Source organism: Xyrauchen texanus, chromosome 23, assembly GCF_025860055.1.
Source record: "Xyrauchen texanus isolate HMW12.3.18 chromosome 23, RBS_HiC_50CHRs, whole genome shotgun sequence".
Taxonomy (NCBI): domain Eukaryota; kingdom Metazoa; phylum Chordata; class Actinopteri; order Cypriniformes; family Catostomidae; genus Xyrauchen; species Xyrauchen texanus.
Genome location: NC_068298.1, coordinates 3,628,909 through 3,648,908, shown reverse-complemented (window position 1 = coordinate 3,648,908; position 20,000 = coordinate 3,628,909). Strand labels below are relative to the sequence as shown.

The following is a 20,000-nucleotide window of genomic DNA, read 5'->3' as shown; positions in this document are numbered from 1 at the left end:
CGAGGGCTTTTCTGGCTATGTTGATCCTGCTGGGTTAAAAGGCATTAGAGTCAGAAAAATGCATTTCACTCTCATTTCTTAATTTTTTGCTATTATTCTTTTATTTTTTTCTGTGTCACTTTCCGCTGATGGATCTGAAAGTGTTTTATTCATTTCGGGTTTGAGTTTGCTTGTGCAATGCAAGTGTAACAGTGGCCAGCTGATATCTGTGCAGTGTGTGTAAACCTCACTCTCCTGACCTCAAGAGGTGCACTAGCGACTGATGCTAGTGGCTGTAGCCATTAGCCTCCTTGTTAGCACACCTGCATCCCATGCTGGAGATGCTCGTTCGAGTCCCTTACAGAGCGGGTAGAACAGGAGCCTCACAATGGTGCCGTGACCCGGATGGGAGTTAGGTTTAGGGGGGTGAGTGTAACAGTGGCTAGCCGGTAGATAGCCGTGCAGTGTGTAAACCTCACTCTCCTGACCACAAGAGGTGCACTAGCGACTGATGCTAGTGGCTGTAGCCTTTAGCCTCCTTGTTAGCACACCTGCATCCCATGCTGGAGATGCTCGTTCGAGTCCCTTACAGAGCGGGTAGAACAGGAGCCTCACAATGGTGCCGTGACCCGGATGGGAGTGAGGTTTAGGGGGGTGAGTGTAACAGTGGTTAGTCGGTACATATCTGTGCAGTGTGTATAAACCTCACTCTCCTGACCTCAAGAGGTGCACTAGCGACTGATGCTAGTGGCTGTAGCCTTTAGCCTGCTTGCATCTGCATCCCATGATGCTGGTTCGAGTCCCGTACAGGGCGGATAGAACAGGAGCATCACACAAGGGTGTTGTTGTGTTATTGCTATGGAAGTTGGGGTGGTTGTTAGAGTGTTTTGGGCGGCTACTGGCCCAATTCAAAAGAGTGTCACCCTTACAAAAAAATTTGAGTTCTGATAGTGGTGAACCTGCGGCAAGTTTTCAGCTAGTTCCCCAGAACTCTCGGGTTCGTCCTTCAGTATTAAATATGGGTTATTCCACGTTAAAACAACCAAATTTCAGAAACATTTTTATTTGTTATTTAATACTTTTTCTGTAGAAAGATAAACCTAAATAATTTTGTATTAAATGCCATAGATCAGCAATTACTGAGCAATCCATGATTTTGTTGAGGGGTTTCAAAATGACCAATTGCAATTGCAATCCAATATGATTTCGCAATCCCCAGAGTGTCCCGTATCTCTGGGATTTAACCAAATGGGGTCTTAAAAATTAAGATACATAAAGGAAAGAATCTAAAAAGATATTCCAATGTTTTTAATACATCTGGAGTTGCAGTCATTCCAACTTTGGAAATGTGTTTTTATATTGGCATATAATGCAACAAGAGGCGCTGAAGTCGACTGAATTTAGTTTTCGATCTACCAGTCTCTGTAAAGATAAACTTATTATCTCTGTATTTTTTTTTACCTGAGTCCCATGACGCTGTGCGGGCGATGTGGGCATAACTTCCGGTTAAGTGCAAACAATCGTTATGTTACGTACTAACGCAGCATTAAAAATGACAGAAACTTGAGAACAAATGATTACAGAATTATAGCGAGGTGATATTGTTCTTCCTCACCTATATGTTAATGATTATGGGTTTGAGGATGATGCCCAAATATCACAAATATATTCGCATTTTATTACGTTTGTTGAATCTTTATCCATCGATGGAAGAAACTGAGCAGACTAACCTGAAATACTACGTAGCCTATTAGCGCCTTCACAACTGTAAAGTTGGACATGTTTCTAGAACTGTATTCTCATACATAGATAATTATGGTTCCCCTTCTGTCGCTCTCTCCATGTTGTGTCAGAGAAGCGACACTAGGGGTCTCTCTTGAGCGCCGATATTCACCTCTGAACTACGAAAAAAGGCCAATGAGATTTGGCAACCAGTATTTGCATGTCCCGCCCCCGGACATACGGTATTTAAGCGGCGCAAATACGGGAGTTCATTCAGAAAATTTCTTCGGAGCCGATGGTCGTGTGTGCAGACTGCTGTGTTTTACACACCGAGTTCCTGCTATCCTCTGCTGCATGCTGTTGGATTCTACGGCGCACAACAGCGGCTTTCTCCTGTTTCCACGGCTGTGCACTTCCTGCCCCTGAGCGCATCGACAGTTGCAGATAAGAAAGATCTCTCACGAGTTCTTTCATTCATAAAAGAGTGATTTTATTTAAAAGAGTAATTTCCTCTAAAAGAGCAAAAACACAGCGGCGTTGAACGTCCTTTTAAGGACGCGTCTTTATAAAGATGACTTTCCGCCCCTGTGTTGTTCCTGGATGCGGTAGAGTACTCTCTGCTTCCGACGGCCACAGGCGTTGTCTCGTGTGTCTGGGCAGTGATCACACTGAGGCTGCGTTTGTGGATGGTTCATGTTCTCATTGCGAGAACATGACCATGACAACGTTGCGGTCGCGGATTGCTTATAACCGTAAGCAGGCCACTCCAGCCGCCCCCCGCGTCGCTCCTTCTTCCCACGGGATTGAGGACGATGCGGCTGGCGATGGAGGCGATCCGGGATGGCAGCGGGTGCAGCTCGCCGGTACGCCCCTCGGACAACCCGCGCCCGGCACGCTCGTTGACTCCGTCCCGCTCGAGGTGGCGGCGACTCGCCTCACAGCCAGTCTGCCTACCCTCTTGCGATGGAAGCAGATGAGTTCGCCGCGACATCGGAGGGCTTGGGCTCTGATGCTGAGGGCTCCTCTGGGCTGCCGCCTTCGGGCTTGCACGCCCAGGAGGAGGCCGACGCACAGATGTCCGATATGCTTTCCCGGGCAGCCAACAGCGTGGGTCTGGATTGGAACCCTCCATCCTCCCCACAGCCATCACGGCTGGACGATTGGTTCTTGGGCGTTGGGCGCCGCTCACAGCCTCGCCCCCCCCCCGGTTCCTTTCTTCCCCACCCTCGACGGCGGAGCGCGCCATGGGTACACAGAGATCCCCCAGGTGGATAGAGCTGTTGCACTCCACTTATGTCCCGGAAGCACTACCACCTGGCGGGGCCGCCCTGTAATCCCTTCCCGGTCCTGTAGAGCAACATCCTCGCTCCAAGGCACTTCGTCCTGTAGAGCAACATCCTCACAAGCCAAGGCACTTCGCAACATGCACGGGGGTGGCCCTGATCCCGACACGCTGCAGGAACTGCGCTCAGTGACCGACCTCGCCCTGAGAGCAACGAAGGTCACAGCGCAGGCACTCGGGCAGGCGATGGCCACTCTGGTGGTCCAGGAACGTCAGCAATGGCTGGACTTGGTTGAGATGCGTGAAGCTGACCAGACTCGCTTCCTCAACGCCCCTGTCTTCCAGTTCGGCCTCTTCGGCGACACCGTTGAGGACTTTGCCCAGCAGTTCTCCCTGGTGAAGAAGCAGACGGAGGCCATTTCGCACATCATGCCCCGCCGCAAGCTTGCCGCCACGGCCCAGGCCCCACCTGCTTGCCGAGGGCGTCCTCCCGCGGCCAGAAGACCTTCTGCTCTCAGCCCTGGCGTCGAGCAAACCGCAGGAAGCGTACGCCCCCTGCCTCACGGACCCCTTCGAGGACCCGAAAGGCTCCCAAGCGTCCCTGAGACAGCGGACCCAGAGGACGAGAAGTTAGCTCCGGAGGTGGTAAGACCACTCCGTCCCCCGGTGGAGGGCCGGGAGGAGAAACTTTTGTTTTTTCATTTGCCGCACCCCCTGACGGGGGCTGCGGTACCCAAATTCTCAATAAAAGAGCTATTTCCTTTACCTCTGGGTCACATGGCCCGCAAATGCCGTTCTCACGGCACTTTGCTTTCAGGCCTCAACAGTCTCGGCGCCCAGGATGCGGTGCTTCCGCCCTCAGCCCCACGACTGTTCCCCGGCCGGCCGGTTCAGACGAGTCCAGAGGACGCCAGCATCAGACCTCCTCCTCAGTCATGAACCCGCCCCCTGCCGGGTGCGCGGAACAAGGTAAGTGCTTTGAGTTTATTCTCAGCACCAGAGCCTCGGGACGCCACAGTGCCTCCTGACGCTGTGTTACCTGTTCCGCACCGCTGCGAAGCCCTGCCTTGTACGTCCAAAATACTCGTCCCCTTGGTGCCCCTAGCACGGAGCTTAGAGGCATGGCTTTCACTGCCCAGCTCGTCACGGTGGCTGCACCGGACCATCCGACTTGGTTACGCAATTCAGTTTGCCAGGTCTCCGCCCCCCTTCGTGGCCGTTCATTCCTCCGCAGTGCACGGCGAACATGCCCACTCCCTGCACGAGGAAATCGCCTCCCTTCTAATCAAGGACACGATAGAGCCTGTCCCTCCGACCGAAACGAAGAAGGGTTTCTACAGCCCTTACTTCGTTGTACCCAAGAAAGGCGGCGGCATACGACCGATCTTGGACCTGCAAGTTTTCAATCGGACCTTGTCCAAACTCCCGTTCAAAATGCTTACCCAGAAACAAATTCTATCTGGCGTCCGGCATCTAGATTGGTTCACAGCGGTAGACCTGAAGGACGCGTACTTCCACGTCTCAATTCGCCCTCGACATCAACCCTTTCTACGGTTCGCGTTCGACGGCCAGGCGTATCAGTACAAGGTCCTCCCCTTCGGCCTGTCTCTGTCCCTCGCGTCTTCACGAAGGTCGCAGAGGCGGCTCTTGCCCTGCTACGAGGAGCGGGCATACGCATACTCAATTACCTCGACGATTGGCTCATTTTGGCCTCCTCGCAGGAATTACTATGCGACACAGAGACCAGGTGCTCGAGCACCTCGGCCGCTTAGGGTTTCAGGTCAACTGGGAAAGAGCAAGCTCACCCCGGTCCAGAGCATCTCTTTTCTCGGTTTGGAGTTAGACTCAGTCTCAATGACAGCATGTCTCTCCAACGAGCGTGCTCAGTCAGTGCTGGAATGCCTCGCTTCTTTCGAACCAGGCACCGTGGTCCCTTTGAAACGTTTCCAACGGCTCCTGGGGCATATGGCATCCTCCGCGGCGGCCGCGCCACTGGGGTTGATGCATATGAGACCACTTCAGCATTGGCTCCAGACTCGAGTCCCGAGATGAGCATGGCACCACGGCACGCACGGCGTGGAAGTTACCCCCGCCTGCCACCAAACCTTCAAACCCTGGACAGACCTCTGCTTTCTACGGGCAGGAGTACCCTTGCAGCAGGTGTCCCGTCGCGTTCTGGTTACAACCGACGCCTCCAAATTGGGTTGGGGCGCCGTGTGCAACGGGCGCGCAGCCGCAGGCCAGTGGAACCAAGGCCCGCTGCGCTGGCACATCAACTGCCTAGAGCTGCTGGCCGTTTTTGTTGCCCTGAAGAAATTTCTTCCATTGATTCGTGGCAAGCATGTCCTAGTCAGGACAGACAGCACCACGGTGGTGGCCTACATAAACGGCCAAGGCGGAGTACGCTCCCTCCACATGTCACAGCTCGCCCGTCGGCTACTCCTTTAGACTCAGCAGCGACTGGAGTCACTGCGCGCCACTCACATCCCCGGCAACCTCAATGTGATAGCGGACGCGCTGTCAAGGCAAAACTTGGAGGCTCCACCCCCAATCGGTCCAGCTGATTTGGGACAGGTTCGGCAACGCCCAGGTAGACCTGTTTGCCTCCCAGGAAACCTCCCACTGTCCGCTCTGGTATGCACTCACAGAGGCTCCCCTTGGGACAGATGCTCTGGCGCACAGCTGGCCCGCGGGGCTGCGCAAGTACGCTTTTCCCTCAGTGAGCCTTCTTGCACAGGTGCTATGCAAGGTCAGGGAGGACAAGGAGCAAGTCACTCTGGTGGCCCCCTACTGGCCCAACCGGACGTGGTTTTCGGATCTCACGCTCCTCATGACAGCCCCTCCCTGGCGAATTCCCCTGAGGAAGGACCTTCTTTCTCAGGGACGGGGCACGCTCTGGCATCCGCATCCATACCTCTGGAATCTCCACGTCTGGTCCCTGGACGGGACGTGGAGGATCTAGCCGGCCTACCTTCGGCCGTCATAGACACTATTAACCAAGCCAGAGCCCCTTCGACCAGGCATCTTTATGCCCTGAAGTGGCGTCTGTTCGCGGACTGGTGTTCTTCCCGAGCCGAAGACCAGCAGAAGTGCGCAGTTAGGTCGGTGCTCGTGTTTCTTCAGGAGAGGCTGGAGAGGAGGCTGTCCCCCTCCACCCTCAAGGTGTATGTTGCCGCTATCTGGGCCCACCACGACATGGTAGACGGCAAGTCTCTTGGTAAGCACGACTTAATCGTCAGGTTCCTAAAAGGTGCCCGGAGGATGACTCCCTCCCGGCCTAACCTGTTTCCCTCCTGGGATATCTCGGTCGTCCTTATGGGACTCCGGAGACCCCCCTTCGAGCCGCTTGACTCAGTTGGACTCAGGGCCCTCTCTCTCAAGACCGCCCTGCTGATCGCGCTCGCTTCCATCAAGAGGGTCGGGGACCTGCATGCGTTCTCTGTTAGCGACGCTTGCCTGGAGTTTGGTCCGGCGGACACTTTCGTGATCCTAAGACCGTGACCGGGCTACGTGCCCAAGGTTCCTACCACACCCTTCAGGGATCAGGTGGTGAACCTGCAAGCTGCCCGGAGGAGGCAGACCCAGCCCTTTCACTGCTGTGTCCAGTACGTGCCTTACGTATTTACCTGGACCGCACACAGAGCACCAGACGCTCTGAGCAGCTCTTCGTCTGCTTTGGGGGACAGCAGAAAGGGAATGCTGTCTCCAAGCAGAGTCTCGCCCACTAGGTTGTCGACGCCATTTCCCTGGCTTATCACACCCATGCCGTGCCCCCCCCTTTGTGGGTCCGAGCCCACTCCACCAGGAGTGTTGCGTCCTCGTGGGCACTGGCTAGGGGCATTGCCCTAGCAGACATTTGTAGAGCAGCGGGCTGGGCAACACCTAACACTTTTGCGAGATTCTACAATCTCCGAGTTGAGTCAGTATCGTCCCGTGTTCTCTCAGGTACCGAGCCCGTGAGAACTTCGGTGGCACGTCCACGATCTGACCGGGTGAATCGCTTGCACCCAGCGCCTTCCCCTAAACAGGGAAACAGTGCGCCTTCTTTCCCAGGAGATCCCAGGTTTGGGACACTGGTTGACTCCTCCCTAGCCCTCGTGGGTCGCAGTTCTGCGGAGGAACTCACCGACCCAAACCACTGCGGGTACCACTAGCTACCCTGTACTGGTATAGGTGCCCCACAGGTAAGGCCTCCTGTTCGGACTCCCCTTGTGTGTAAAACCACGGTTCTGTCCCCTCACGAGAGTTGACTCTGTGTTTTCCTAAGGCAGTTACAGCTGCCTCGGGTGCCGTGCTGTATGCTTCCCCCCTCTGCGAGGCTGGATCTACCACCGCACTACTGTTCGGCATAAGACCTAAGTATAGGCCATGCGATGTATTTGCCACTCAAAATTTGCCTCCCCTCCCGGGTAGGTGTGGCCTCGGCAGGGTCTTCTCCGCCCTAATAAGGGCTAAGACCCCCTTCCCTCAATGCGTGTAAGGGCCCCGGCCGTAGTTGCTCTATGCGAGAAACATAGAGAGAAAAGAGGCCCAGCCAGGCTGGCCCGTTCCCATGTTGGCGGCCGTCACCTTGTTCCCCCCTCCAGGGTAACGATAAGGAATCCTGATGGCTTAAATGGGGCATTGGGGAAGGGTACATGCAGACTGATACAGTTGGTTGTTCTGCACGAAGGAATACCTGCTCGCTCCTGTATCAGCGGATCACGTACACGGCTCAGCGCATGGCTCTTTTTAAGTGGACCCCTAGTGTCGCTTCTCTGACACAACGTGGAGAGAGCGACAGAAGGGGAACGTCTAGGTTATGTATGTAACCTCCGTTCCCCGATGGAGGGAACGAGACGTTGTGTCTCCCCTGCCACGTCGCTGAGCCGAGCCCCTGTTGTGGCTGGACCATTTCTGGCTCCTCAGAAAAATCCTGAATGAACTCCCGTATTTGCGGCGCTTAAATACCCGTATGTCCGGGGGCGGGACATGCAAATACTGGTTGCCAACTCTCATTGGCCTTTTTTCATAGTTCAGAGGTGACTATAGGCACTCAAGAGAGACACCTAGTGTCGCTTCTCTGACACAACGTCTCGTTCTCTCCATCAGGGAACGGAGGTTACATACGTAACCTAGACGTTATTTTAAAGCATATATTGAGTCTAGTCAGAACCTGAAGAGTTGTACCGAGATTATGTACTTACTGCAGATACAGGGGAGGTCTGCACGTGCATTACACGTGCATTACAGGACTCAGGTGACTGACTGTGTAGTAAGCTCATTTTATAATTGTTAGCTGACATACATAATCTCTGTATCTAAATGCTATAACCTACATGAAATGTTTTAGTATTGACTGAACAACTGATCCTGTTGATAGATTTAATTTATTGTTCTTATGTAGGAAATAACAATGTATTAGCAGCCACACAATAAACCGCACCGTACAAAAGAAATACATGCAATATAAATAAGCATATTTATTTGGACATACATTATAAACATGGTGCAAAAGAGTTCAATGTTCTCTGTAAAGCAACTATAAAACAGTATGTATAATTAAAAGCACTAGCTGTACAAATAAATGTAATTGATACTGAATTAATACTGAATTTCCCCTTTAGGGAAGATATTCACATCCATAACGACACTCAAAAGAAAGTGAATTGCACCCAAGATAAATGCAGGAAAGAGGAAAATCATAATACAGTTCATTTCAAACTGTACACGTCTCATCTAATAATTATAGTCTTCCACTGTATAATGTATTCATTTAGCATCACAGCATGAAAACAGTTCAGTATCTGACTGTTCAGTAACTGTTTCTTTTTATAATCCGTAATAATGCCATTTCAAAACATGTGAAGCATACACAAAAAAAGATGCTAAATAGAAATGAGCAAACTCTCAAAATGTCTAATGAACTTTCAGCCCATGTGCGCACACCTGTTAGCACAATAATGCTATCGTTTATATGTAATTTGTTGTTTCTGAACGTCTATCATAGCTGGACCGCAACGCTGGATAATATAAGATCATAACATTTCTGTTTTAGACAAAACTTTAGTTTCGTTTAATTACTAGGATAACCATTATCTGCACACATTGTCCAGGACATGTTTAAGACATCTTACAACATTTAAAAAGCAAGCAAGCAGTGACCGGCTACACGCAAATCGCCAGCCAATCGCACTTCCGATAGCCATCCAGAATTTCCGCCCACCTAGCAGAGGAAATATAGAGGATTCGTTGAGAATATTGTGGATCGGTGAAATCGTTATTGTTCGCTAGGTGAAAAGTGTACGATTACTTAGTCAAATCAACCAAATTTCAGTAACTTCCCCGGCTGAAATTTGTCATTATAATACTTTTCCTGAAGAAAGATAAACATAAATGATGATGAGAGCCAAAATGTTAAATGCCATGGATGAATACTTACGGAGTAACTCATTAGTTTGTTGAGGGGGGGGTCAAAATGACAATTTTCACCTATGATATTTGGAGCAAAACTACAACTCAAAAAATAACCTTAGATAGGCAACAGCATTATGATTTCATGTTTACACAGAGATAGAGTGGTCTATTACAAAATCGGTTGACTTCCACACCCCTTGATGCATTATATGCCAACGGTGTGAGTCAAAAATAGGCAAAAAAACCTTTTAACATTAACCAGCTCTGACTGGGGGACCCCGAGGCGTTCCTAGGCCAGTGTGGAGATGTAATCTCTCCACCTAATCCTGGGTCTTCCCCAAGGCCTCCTCCCAGCTGGACGTGCCTGAAACACCTCCTAGGGAGGCTCCCAGGGGCATCTTACCAGATGCCCAAACCACCTCAACTGGCTCTTTCGACGCAAGGATCAGCTGCTCCACTCGCTCCTCACGGATGACTGAGCTCCTCACCCTATCTCTAAGGAGAAGCCGCCACCCTTCTGAGAAGCTCATTTGCCGCTTGTACTGTGACCTAGTTCTTTCAGTCATAACCCAGCCTTCATGACCATAGGTGAGGGTAGGAACGAAATTGACCGTAGATCGAGGCTTTGCCTTCGCTCAGCTCTCTTTCGGATAACGGTCGAATAAGCGAGTGCAACACGCCCGCTGCCCCAATTCTGCCAACCTCCGCTCCATTGTCCCTCACTGTGAACAAGACCCGAGGTACTTCAGCTCCTTCACTTGGGACAATACCTCCTTCCCTACCTGGAGTACGCACTCCATCGGTTTCCTGCTGAGAACCATGGCCTCAGATTTAGAGGTGCTAATCCTCATCCCAGCCGCTTCACACTCGACTGCCAAGCGATCCAGTGAGAGCTGAAGGTCCAAGTAACTTGAAGTGTGAGCAATATAAATAGTTATGCTTTGGTTCCATCATCATTTTGACTTCATATCTCACAATTTTGACTATATTTCTTTTTTTATCCCCTTTTTCTTCCCAATTTGGAATGCCCAATTCCCACTAATAAGTAGGTCCTCGTGGTGACGCGATTACATCAATCTGGGTGGCGGAGGACAAGTCTCAGTCGCCTCCGCTTCTGAGACCGTCAATCCGCGCATCTTATCATGTGACTCGTTGTGCATGACACCGCGGAGACTCACAGCATGTGGAGACTCATGCTACTCTCCACGATCCACACACAACTCACCACACGCCCCACTGAGAGCGAGAACCACTAATCACCACCACGAGGAGGTTACCCCATGTGACTCTACCTTCTCTCCAGTTGCGACTCCAAGGGTGTTGACTATATTTCTGACTAAAATCACAATTGAGCCTTTTTATCTTGCAACTGCCCGAAATAGTTGAATTTGTGAGATGTAATGTCGCAATTGCGACTTCAGCATTTAGACATATAAAGTCGCTAATGCAAGAAATTAAGTAGAAATTGCGAGAAACAGTTTCAGTGTTCAAGGTTTCATAGACTATATAGCAATTGCGACTTCAGCATCATTTATCAGTTATAACAGAACATTTGTCTGTTGTGTAAGAGTGAGGATTACATGTATTGTCCTCAGATTTAACACTCCATCAGCATTTATTCGCAACCCAAATGCACCGTCACACCAGAAACACACAATCCTGATTTCACTGTTAATCAGCCACCAATCACACATCATATCTCTTTTCAAAAGCTTTAAATCCGTAAGTATACTGCACTATATCTGTCGTATGGTCCAGCCATCATTTGAAAAAAAGAGGCATGGAAATGCACATTACAGTTTTTGATTGGCTGAAGATTTGTGGCTGATTATCACGGCCATCCACTGCAGCTTTCATCAGTATGTAAACAACATTTTTAAAAGCTGTGGATCCAGTTTACAGCTGTGCTCTCGTTCTGCATTGAAGGAGAGAATTAGAGGTGAATTTTAAGCCATGATGCATTTCATCAAGGGGAGATATATATATTAAAATGCATAGCAAAATATGTTGTGTATTATCAAAAATCTTGGTAATTGAAATCATATTGAATGAGACTTTAAAGTGTTGCTTGAAGAGCGTGAGTTCCGCCTTATTCTGCTTCTAATTTTCAGTGTCTTTCACACACACACACACACACACACACACACACACACACACACACACACACACACACACACACACACACACCTTTCTTTGCTGGCACAGTGTGGTGTCGCTGCCTGATTTAGGCGAGCTGGGTAATTGATATGGTATCTTATTACGATGTGAAATTGTTTATTGTGAACACTCAGGACTGAGCAACTGAGCAAATTAAGGAGGGATTTCTTGGCAAAGAGGATGTGCTGAGTTATGGATCTTGTAAGATCAATTCTCAAACTCTTTTATTTCCAAAGAAGGACTTCCACATCACTGAGATCAGATTTAAAATACTCAGACAGACACAGAGGATCTTCCTTAAAAAATAGGGGTGTGATTCTGTTTCAAGAAAATCAGGGGTTGGACTTCATCTAACATGTTTGTTTCCTAAATATTTCTTTTAAGACTGCCCTTAACACTAAGTCTTTAAGTTGCATAAAAACATAAAAAAACATATAGCTACAAGCAGCGATGATGGGCCCAAGCACAACTGGTCCATTTCCACCTGGTGGCTTTTGGAAAACAATGCATGCATTTGCCATTTGACATTATTTTAAACAGTTTTGAAGCAATTTGAGTAAAAATATAAGAGGACTATTTTACTATTTGTACTTCCTGCTGCCAGGTGGTGGCGCTATGACTGTGACCCAAAAAAATTAAAATCCGTGTGAATTACCCCCAAAACTAAACATACATCTCAATTTTGTTGGTGACAGTCTCATGAATCACCTAAACATATTTGGTGCCAGTCACATTAATCCCCTAGGAGGAGTATTCAAAAGTTCAGGGCCTGCAATAAAAAAATGCACATTCAATCCAAAATGGACAACTTCCTGTTGGGTGGAGCAAATGACTGTATTTTTGAAAGTTGTCCGGGTTGATAAGAACAATATATGTAGCAATTTTTGTGACCGTAGTGGTGGTGCTGCAGAGCTTCCCATGTGTTAACTTTGCCCAGGCCAAATGGCTGACAACTCTGATATGTGTGCAAAATATCATGAAAATTCAAGCATGCCAAGTACCTCAAAAACATGTGAATATATACATGAAAAGAATAATGACCTGCACATAAAGGGGACTCGAGGACATGCTTAAACATTGGTGCTTTTGACTAAGTAAATAAAACAAAAACAAATCCAAGTATTATTGTTTTTTAAGTACAGAGCAAGAAAATAAGGAAATACATATTCTGTGGTGGTGAGGGCAAATGGTCAGTCTGGGAGGTGGTTTTTATTACAATAGTTTTCATTTTACTGTTTTATCACTATGGTTTCACTATGAATATCATGGGTAAAATATTGTTACTTTAGTAAAACAGTGGTAAATCTATTACGAGGAAACTGTAAATATTGCGAGGGAATGCAAAAAGTATTGTGAGGGAACGCAAACTATTGCGAATGAACGCAAAACTTATTGCGAGGAACGTCAACATTTATTTTGAGGGAACGCAAAACTTATTGCGAGGAACGTCAACATTTATTTTGAGGGAACGCAAAACTTATTGCGAGGGAACATCAACATTTATTTTGAGGGAAGGCAAAACTTATTGCAAGTGAACCCCAAAATGTATTGCGAGGGAACGCAAAACTTATTGCAAGTGAACCCCAAAATGTATTGCGAGGGAACGCAAAACTTATTGCGAGTGAACGCAAAAATGATTCCGACAGAATGCAAAAATGCCCGCGAGGGAACATCAACATTTATTATTGCGAGGGAACATCAACATTTATTGCGAGGGAACGCAAAACTTATTGCGAGGGAACGCAAAACTTATTGCGAGGGAACATCAACATTTATTTTGAGGGAACGCAAAACTTATTGCGAAGGAACATCAACATTTATTTTGAGGGAACGCAAAACTTATTGCGAGGGAACATCAACATTTATTTTGAGGGAACGCAAAACTTATTGCGAAGGAACGTCAACATTTATTTGGAGGGAACGCAAAACTTATTAGTGAGGAACGTCAACATTTATTTTGAGGGAACACAAAACTTATTACGAGGAACATCAACATTTATTTGGAGGAACGTAAAACTTATTACGAGGAACGTCAACATTTATTTGGAGGGAACGCAAAACTTATTAGTGAGGAACGTCAACATTTATTTTGAGGAACACAAAACTTATTGCGAGGAACGTCAACATTTATTTGGAGGGAACGCAAAACTTATTGCGAGGGAACATCAACATTTATTTGGAGGGAACGCAAAACTTATTGCGAGGGAACATCAACATTTATTTGGAGGGAACGCAAAACTTATTGCGAGGGAACGTCAACATTTATTTGGAGGGAACGCAAAACTTATTAGTGAGGAACGTCAACATTTATTTGGAGGAACGCAAAACTTATTACGTAGGGACGTCAACATTTATTTTGAGGGAACACAAAACTTATTACGAGGAACATCAACATTTATTTGGTGGGAACACAAAACTTATTATGAGGAACGTCAACATTTATTTTGAGGGAACGCAAAAGTTATTATGAGGAACGTCAAAATTTATTTTGAGGAGCATAAAACTTATTACGAGGAACATCAACATTTATTTGGAGGAACGCAAAACTTATTACGAGGAACGTCAACATTTATTTTGAGGGAACGCAAAACTTATTACGAGGAACGTCAACATTTATTTTGAGGGAACGCAAAACTTATTGCGAGGAACGTCAACATTTATTTTGAGGGAACGCAAAACTTATTGCGAGGGAACGTCAACATTTATTTTGAGGGAACGCAAAACTTATTGCGAGGAACATCAACATTTATTTGGAGGGAACGCAAAACTTATTGCGAGGGAACGTCAACATTTATTTTGAGGGAACGCAAAACTTATTGCGAGGAACGTCAACATTTATTTTGAGGGAACGCAAAACTTATTGCGAGGGAACGTCAACATTTATTTTGAGGGAACGCAAAACTTATTAGTGAGGAACGTCAACATTTATTTTGAGGGAACGCAAAACTTATTAGCGAGGAACATCAACATTTATTTGGAGGGAACGCAAAACTTATTACGAGGAACGTCAACATTTATTTTGAGGGAACGTAAAACTTATTACGAGGAACATCAACATTTATTTTGAGGGAACGCAAAACTTATTACGAGGAACGTCAACATTTATTTTGAGGGAACGCAAAACTTATTACGTAGGAACGTCAACATTTATTTTGAGGAACGCAAAACTTATTACGAGGAACGTCAACATTTATTTTGAGGGAACGCAAAACTTATTACGAGGAACATCAACATTTATTTTGAGGGAACGCAAAACTTATTAGTGAGGAACGTCAACATTTATTTTGAGGGAACGTAAAACTTATTGCGAGGAACGTCAACATTTATTTGGAGGGAACATAAAACTTATTACGTAGGAACGTCAACATTTATTTTGAGGGAACGCAAAACTTATTACGAGGAACATCAACATTTATTTTGAGGGAACGCAAAACTTATTACGTAGGAACGTCAACATTTATTTTGAGGAACATAAAACTTATTACGAGGAACATCAACATTTATTTTGAGGGAACGCAAAACTTATTGCGAGGAACGTCAACATTTATTTTGAGGGAACGTAAAACTTATTGCGAGGAACATCAACATTTATTTGGAGGGAACGCAAAACTTATTGCGAGGGAACGTCAACATTTATTTTGAGGGAACGCAAAACTTATTGCGAGGGAACGTCAACATTTATTTTGAGGGAACGCAAAACTTATTGCGAGGAACGTCAACATTTATTTGGAGGGAACGCAAAACTTATTGCGAGGAACATCAACATTTATTTTGAGGGAACGCAAAACTTATTGCGAGGGAACGTCAACATTTATTTTGAGGGAACGCAAAACTTATTGCGAGTGAACGCAAAAATGATTCCGACAGAATGCAAAAATGCCCGCACTATCCTCTAAGGGGCTCCATAAAACCTCAAACAGTGTTTACATCAAACTTTACAATGACAAAAGAAAGCTTAACACCTTGCATACAGACCAGTCAATTATTAATGGGATATTTCACAGAAATTTTTTTATTCTGTCATCATTTACTCACCCTCATGTCATTCCAAACCCATATGACTTTCTTTCTTCTGTGGAACACAAAAGGAGATGTTGGGAAGAATGTCAGCCTCTGTCCCCATTCACTTCCATTGAATATTTGTTTCTATATAATAATGACAGTGAATGATGACTGAGGCATATTGCTTTGTTTTTCATGTTAGAACGGTTTGGAACAACAAGCGGGTGAATGATGATATTTTTTATTTTTTTTTGTGAACTATTCAATTAAACTATATCCTACTGTAGTTGTGTTGTGTTACTATATCTTGTGCATCATATACATACATATGCATTTGATTTGATTGGTAACAGCCTTAATTAAAAGCGTGAGATTTTATTTTAATGAACTGATTCAATTGAAGTATTTCAAATAAATGAATGCCATAATGTCTGTTTTTATAGGGTTACAAACAAAATGCCGTGTATGTTACGGCTGTTTATCAGGTTGTCTTGTTGTGGATGAAAGCTGAGGTAAACACACATATTGTTCACTGGCTATGTACGCAAGGTGAACAGGTCGGTTTGGCCTTGAGAAAATGCTTGATGGCACATTTTCCCTGTTGCTCTTGGCTTCAAAACTGATGATGAAACAGGGCACTCTCTAAAAAGTGCCACCAGTGAACTCTTCCATGAGCGCCGATCTCTCAATATTCCTTTTCTCTCCCTCAGAGCGCTCTCACATTCAATCGCTCCTTATCTCACAGGGACATTAAGTATGACAAATCCAATTACCTGCAATTAGCATTAGCGGCGACATTTATGAGTGTCGTTTATTTATAATGCTAAAGGTCCCACAATGCTGCCAGCATATGTTAAACTGACTGTTCGCTGTTAAATCACTTCACAGCATCGAGTACCCTTATATGTTTCTGTGAAACGTGAGAGAGGACCCTCGTTCTCATGATATGATGTATGGCACTCGATCAGTAACTGTGAGGGCGATGCAGGAAACACATCATTTTTATATCTGTTTATTCTTGATGCGTTTTGCTCTCTTGAGAGAGACACTCGCCTGCTGAGACTCATTTGATTGCTCTAACGGAGAGACATATTTTCCAGCTCTTGAGTAGAGAGGGAAGTGTTGTGTGGGAGGCTCTCGCGAATGTTTGCATGCTTATTTATGTGCAGTATTGCATTCTGTTTTCCATTGTGTATCTGCTTTCATTTATACATTTATGATTTTTGCTTTAAGAAATTTTTTCACTAAACTGAGGCTTTTCATTGTGATGTCATTTTCAGATTGCCGTGACATCTTGCTACCCATGATAATCCGCGAGGTGAGCGGCGTATTGGCTGATGTGGGCGAGGGGCTTCAGGACGAGAAACGGAACAGCGTGGAACTCCTCAACAACATCCTGGAGGTGCTCAGTCGTAACGACGTGGTAAGAGCCAATCAGAGATCATCTACTGATACACCGGCCAATCACTGGTGTCATTTTAGCTCGCTAGTCACTACATAGACTGTCCAATCAGGTATGATCTTCCTGAGGCAATACCAGTCGCTGGAGATTTTCGAGCAGAGCTTACATGTACATTTTATGCATTTGGCAGACACTTTTATCCAAAGCGACTTACAGAGCCCTTATTACAGGGACAATCCCCCCGGAGCAACCTGGAGTTAAGTGCCTTGCTCAAGGACACAATGGTGGTGGCGGTGGGGATCAAACCAGTGACCTTCTGATTACAAGTTATGCACTTAGCCCACTACGCCACCACCACTACACTACACTACGTCTAGAAACCAGAGAGAGAGATGATGAGAGAGGATAGGACACAGATGTTTAGTTGAATTAACACCAGTCTTACACCTTATAAAATAATGTTTTGTGTCCTAAACAAGTTAAACACTATAAAATATGTCAAATACCACAATCATTTTGACTCGTCCCTGAATTTTCTTGGTGGGAAAAAGCTATGTATACAGTACACTTACAATAGAAGTCTAATATGGGCGAGGCATTCAGAGGGATTATATGACAAAATCGCAGAAGTTTCCTTGTGAAATGAACACTTGTAACATACCGGCCGGATGAAGACAGCAGCAGACGAAAACAAAATAGCTGGAGTGTGAAACCAAGTGCACTTTATTTACAGTGATCGTAGCAGGAACATGAAACATAGTTACAACAAACAGTACTCAATAAGGGACTATAGCAAACAAGAGGGCTAAAGACACCGAAAAGGGGAACACATGACAAAGACAATCAATGACAAGACTAAACTAACAAGTCAAAGTAATAACAAGTTAACAAGACTACTAAAACGTGAACCAATGAAAGTCTCATAACAAGGTAACGACAATAAACCATGAGAACAAGACACATGAACATGAGGGAACCAGGAAATCACATGACTAGACAAGAAAACACAGAACTTAAACTAAGAGTCGACCTCTAGTGGCCACTAGGGCAAATGTCCCAATTGTAACAGAGACCCCCCCTCTAAGGAGCGGCTCCTGAAGCTCCTAAACACATTAACAAAACAACACATTTTCCTGGAAGGAGCAGGTAGCGGAAGCTCCAGAGATGGATCCACAGGAGGCAAGTGTTCAGTGGGCGGAGCCATGGCAGACTCAAGGGGCAGAGCTGTGGAAGGCATGGAGTGATGAGCCATGTAAGGCTCAGAGGACTCATATGTCAGAGCAGTTGGGAACTCGGAGAGCAAGGCTCTAGGTGACTAGGGAGCAAGGCACTATGGAAAAAGACACTAGGGAGCAAGGCACTAGGGAGCATGGAAAAGGGAAGCATAGCATTGGGGAGTCTGGAAGACTCGAGGGACTGGATAGCCTCGTCCATCCCAGAGCCAGCGCCTGAAGTCTCATCCATCCCAGATCCAGAGCCAGCACCTGAAGCCTCATCTGTCCCAGAGCCAGCACCTAAAGCCTTGGCTGCTTCAGGTCCAGCATCCTCGGCCACGGAAGCCACTCCTGCAGCAGTGATCCTGGCCGCCCGGAAGAGGAGGAAGAGAAGGGCCCCAGCTCCCCTGTCACTGCCTATGCTCATGGCCACGGAGGCTGTTCCCCTGTCATTTCCAGTGTTCACAGCCACAGAGGCTGTTCCCCAGTCACTGCCAGCACTCCTGGCCATGGAGGCCATTTCCCTGTTGCTTCCATCGTTCCTGACCATGGTGGCTATTGACTAACCTGTCTAGTTCCCCGAGGCTTTTGACGAGCCTGTCCAGTTCCCCGAGGCTTTTGACGAGCCTGTCCAGTTCCCAGAGGCTGTCAACGAGCCTGTCCTGTTACCTGAGGCTGTCGACGAGCCTGTCCTGTTACCTGAGTCTGTCCAGCTCCCTGAGTCTGTCCACAAGCCTGTCCAGTCCCCTGTGACCGTTGAGATCCAGTTCATTCCAGCAGCCGTCAACCAGTCTGCTGCTCAATCCATCCCCTGTCATTGCCAGCACTCCCGGCCATGGAGGTCGTTTCCCAGTTGCTTCCAGCGTTCCTGACCATGGTGGCCATCGACGAACCTGTCTAGTTCCCCGAGGCTTTTGACGAATCTGTCTAGATCCCCGAGGATTTTGATGAGCCTGTCCAGTTCCCTGAGTCTGTCCACAAGCCTGTCCGGTCCCCTGTGAACGTTGAGATCCAGTTCATCCCAGCAGCTGTCAACCAGTCTGTTGCTCAATCCAGTGGTCATCACAAGCTACTGTTGAAGTCAGAAGTTTACATACACTTAGGTTGAAGTCATTAAAACACATTTTTTTAACCACTCCACAGATGTAATATTAGAAAACATTTGGCAAACATTTAGATTTGGCAAGAAGTTTAGGACATCTACAATTCCAGTGGGTCAGAAGTTTAAATACACAAAGTTAACCGTGCCTTTAAGCAACTTGGAAAATTCCAGAAAATTATGTCAAGCCTTTAGACAATTAGACAATTATGGGGCTTTTCCATGGCACGGTATAGCTCGACTCTGCTCGCTTTTTGGGAGGTTTCCACTGTGGATAGTACCTGGCACTTTTTTAGTACCACCTCATACTGAAAAGTCCTTCTTTTGTATCCTTGTGTGTACCATGGGAAAATTGTCGGGCTTACTGGGTTAAAGGTAAAACAAATACTGTTCAAAGAGCTTAAATGTGAAGTTTAAAATATCTCAGTTGTTAAAATTAGGGATGTCCCAAAGTAAAGAACGATTATGACCACTGATACCTCCTTTTTGGTACTCACGATACCTGTTTTTTTGTTTTATTTTTTCTGAATGCCATATCAACAGTTTTTTTTTATTTTACCATCAAAATGGTGTCTAAATAAATTAGAAATAAAAAAATAGAACAACTAATTTCAACATAATTTTGAAATTAAAAATTTCTGTCGTACTTTATCCATTTAAATTGAGCTTTTATTTTGCCGAAACTTTTATTTTGGAGTGCGACCCTTTCCGTTTCTGTTTGTTTTTGACGGTAGCTTCTCAAGCAGG

The 20,000-nt window shown here is 46.3% G+C and overlaps 1 protein-coding gene across 2 annotated transcripts in view; it reads left to right on the top strand.

Moving 5' to 3' along the window:
* The window catches only part of LOC127663370 (dedicator of cytokinesis protein 2-like), a 165,531-nt gene that overhangs the window by 46,323 nt on the left and 99,208 nt on the right, over positions 1-20,000 (top strand). For both annotated transcript variants that reach the window (XM_052154926.1, XM_052154925.1), the window contains exon 25: positions 16,819-16,961. In XM_052154926.1, coding sequence (XP_052010886.1) covers positions 16,819-16,961 — 143 coding nt within the window. The remainder of the gene's footprint in view (positions 1-16,818; positions 16,962-20,000) is intronic.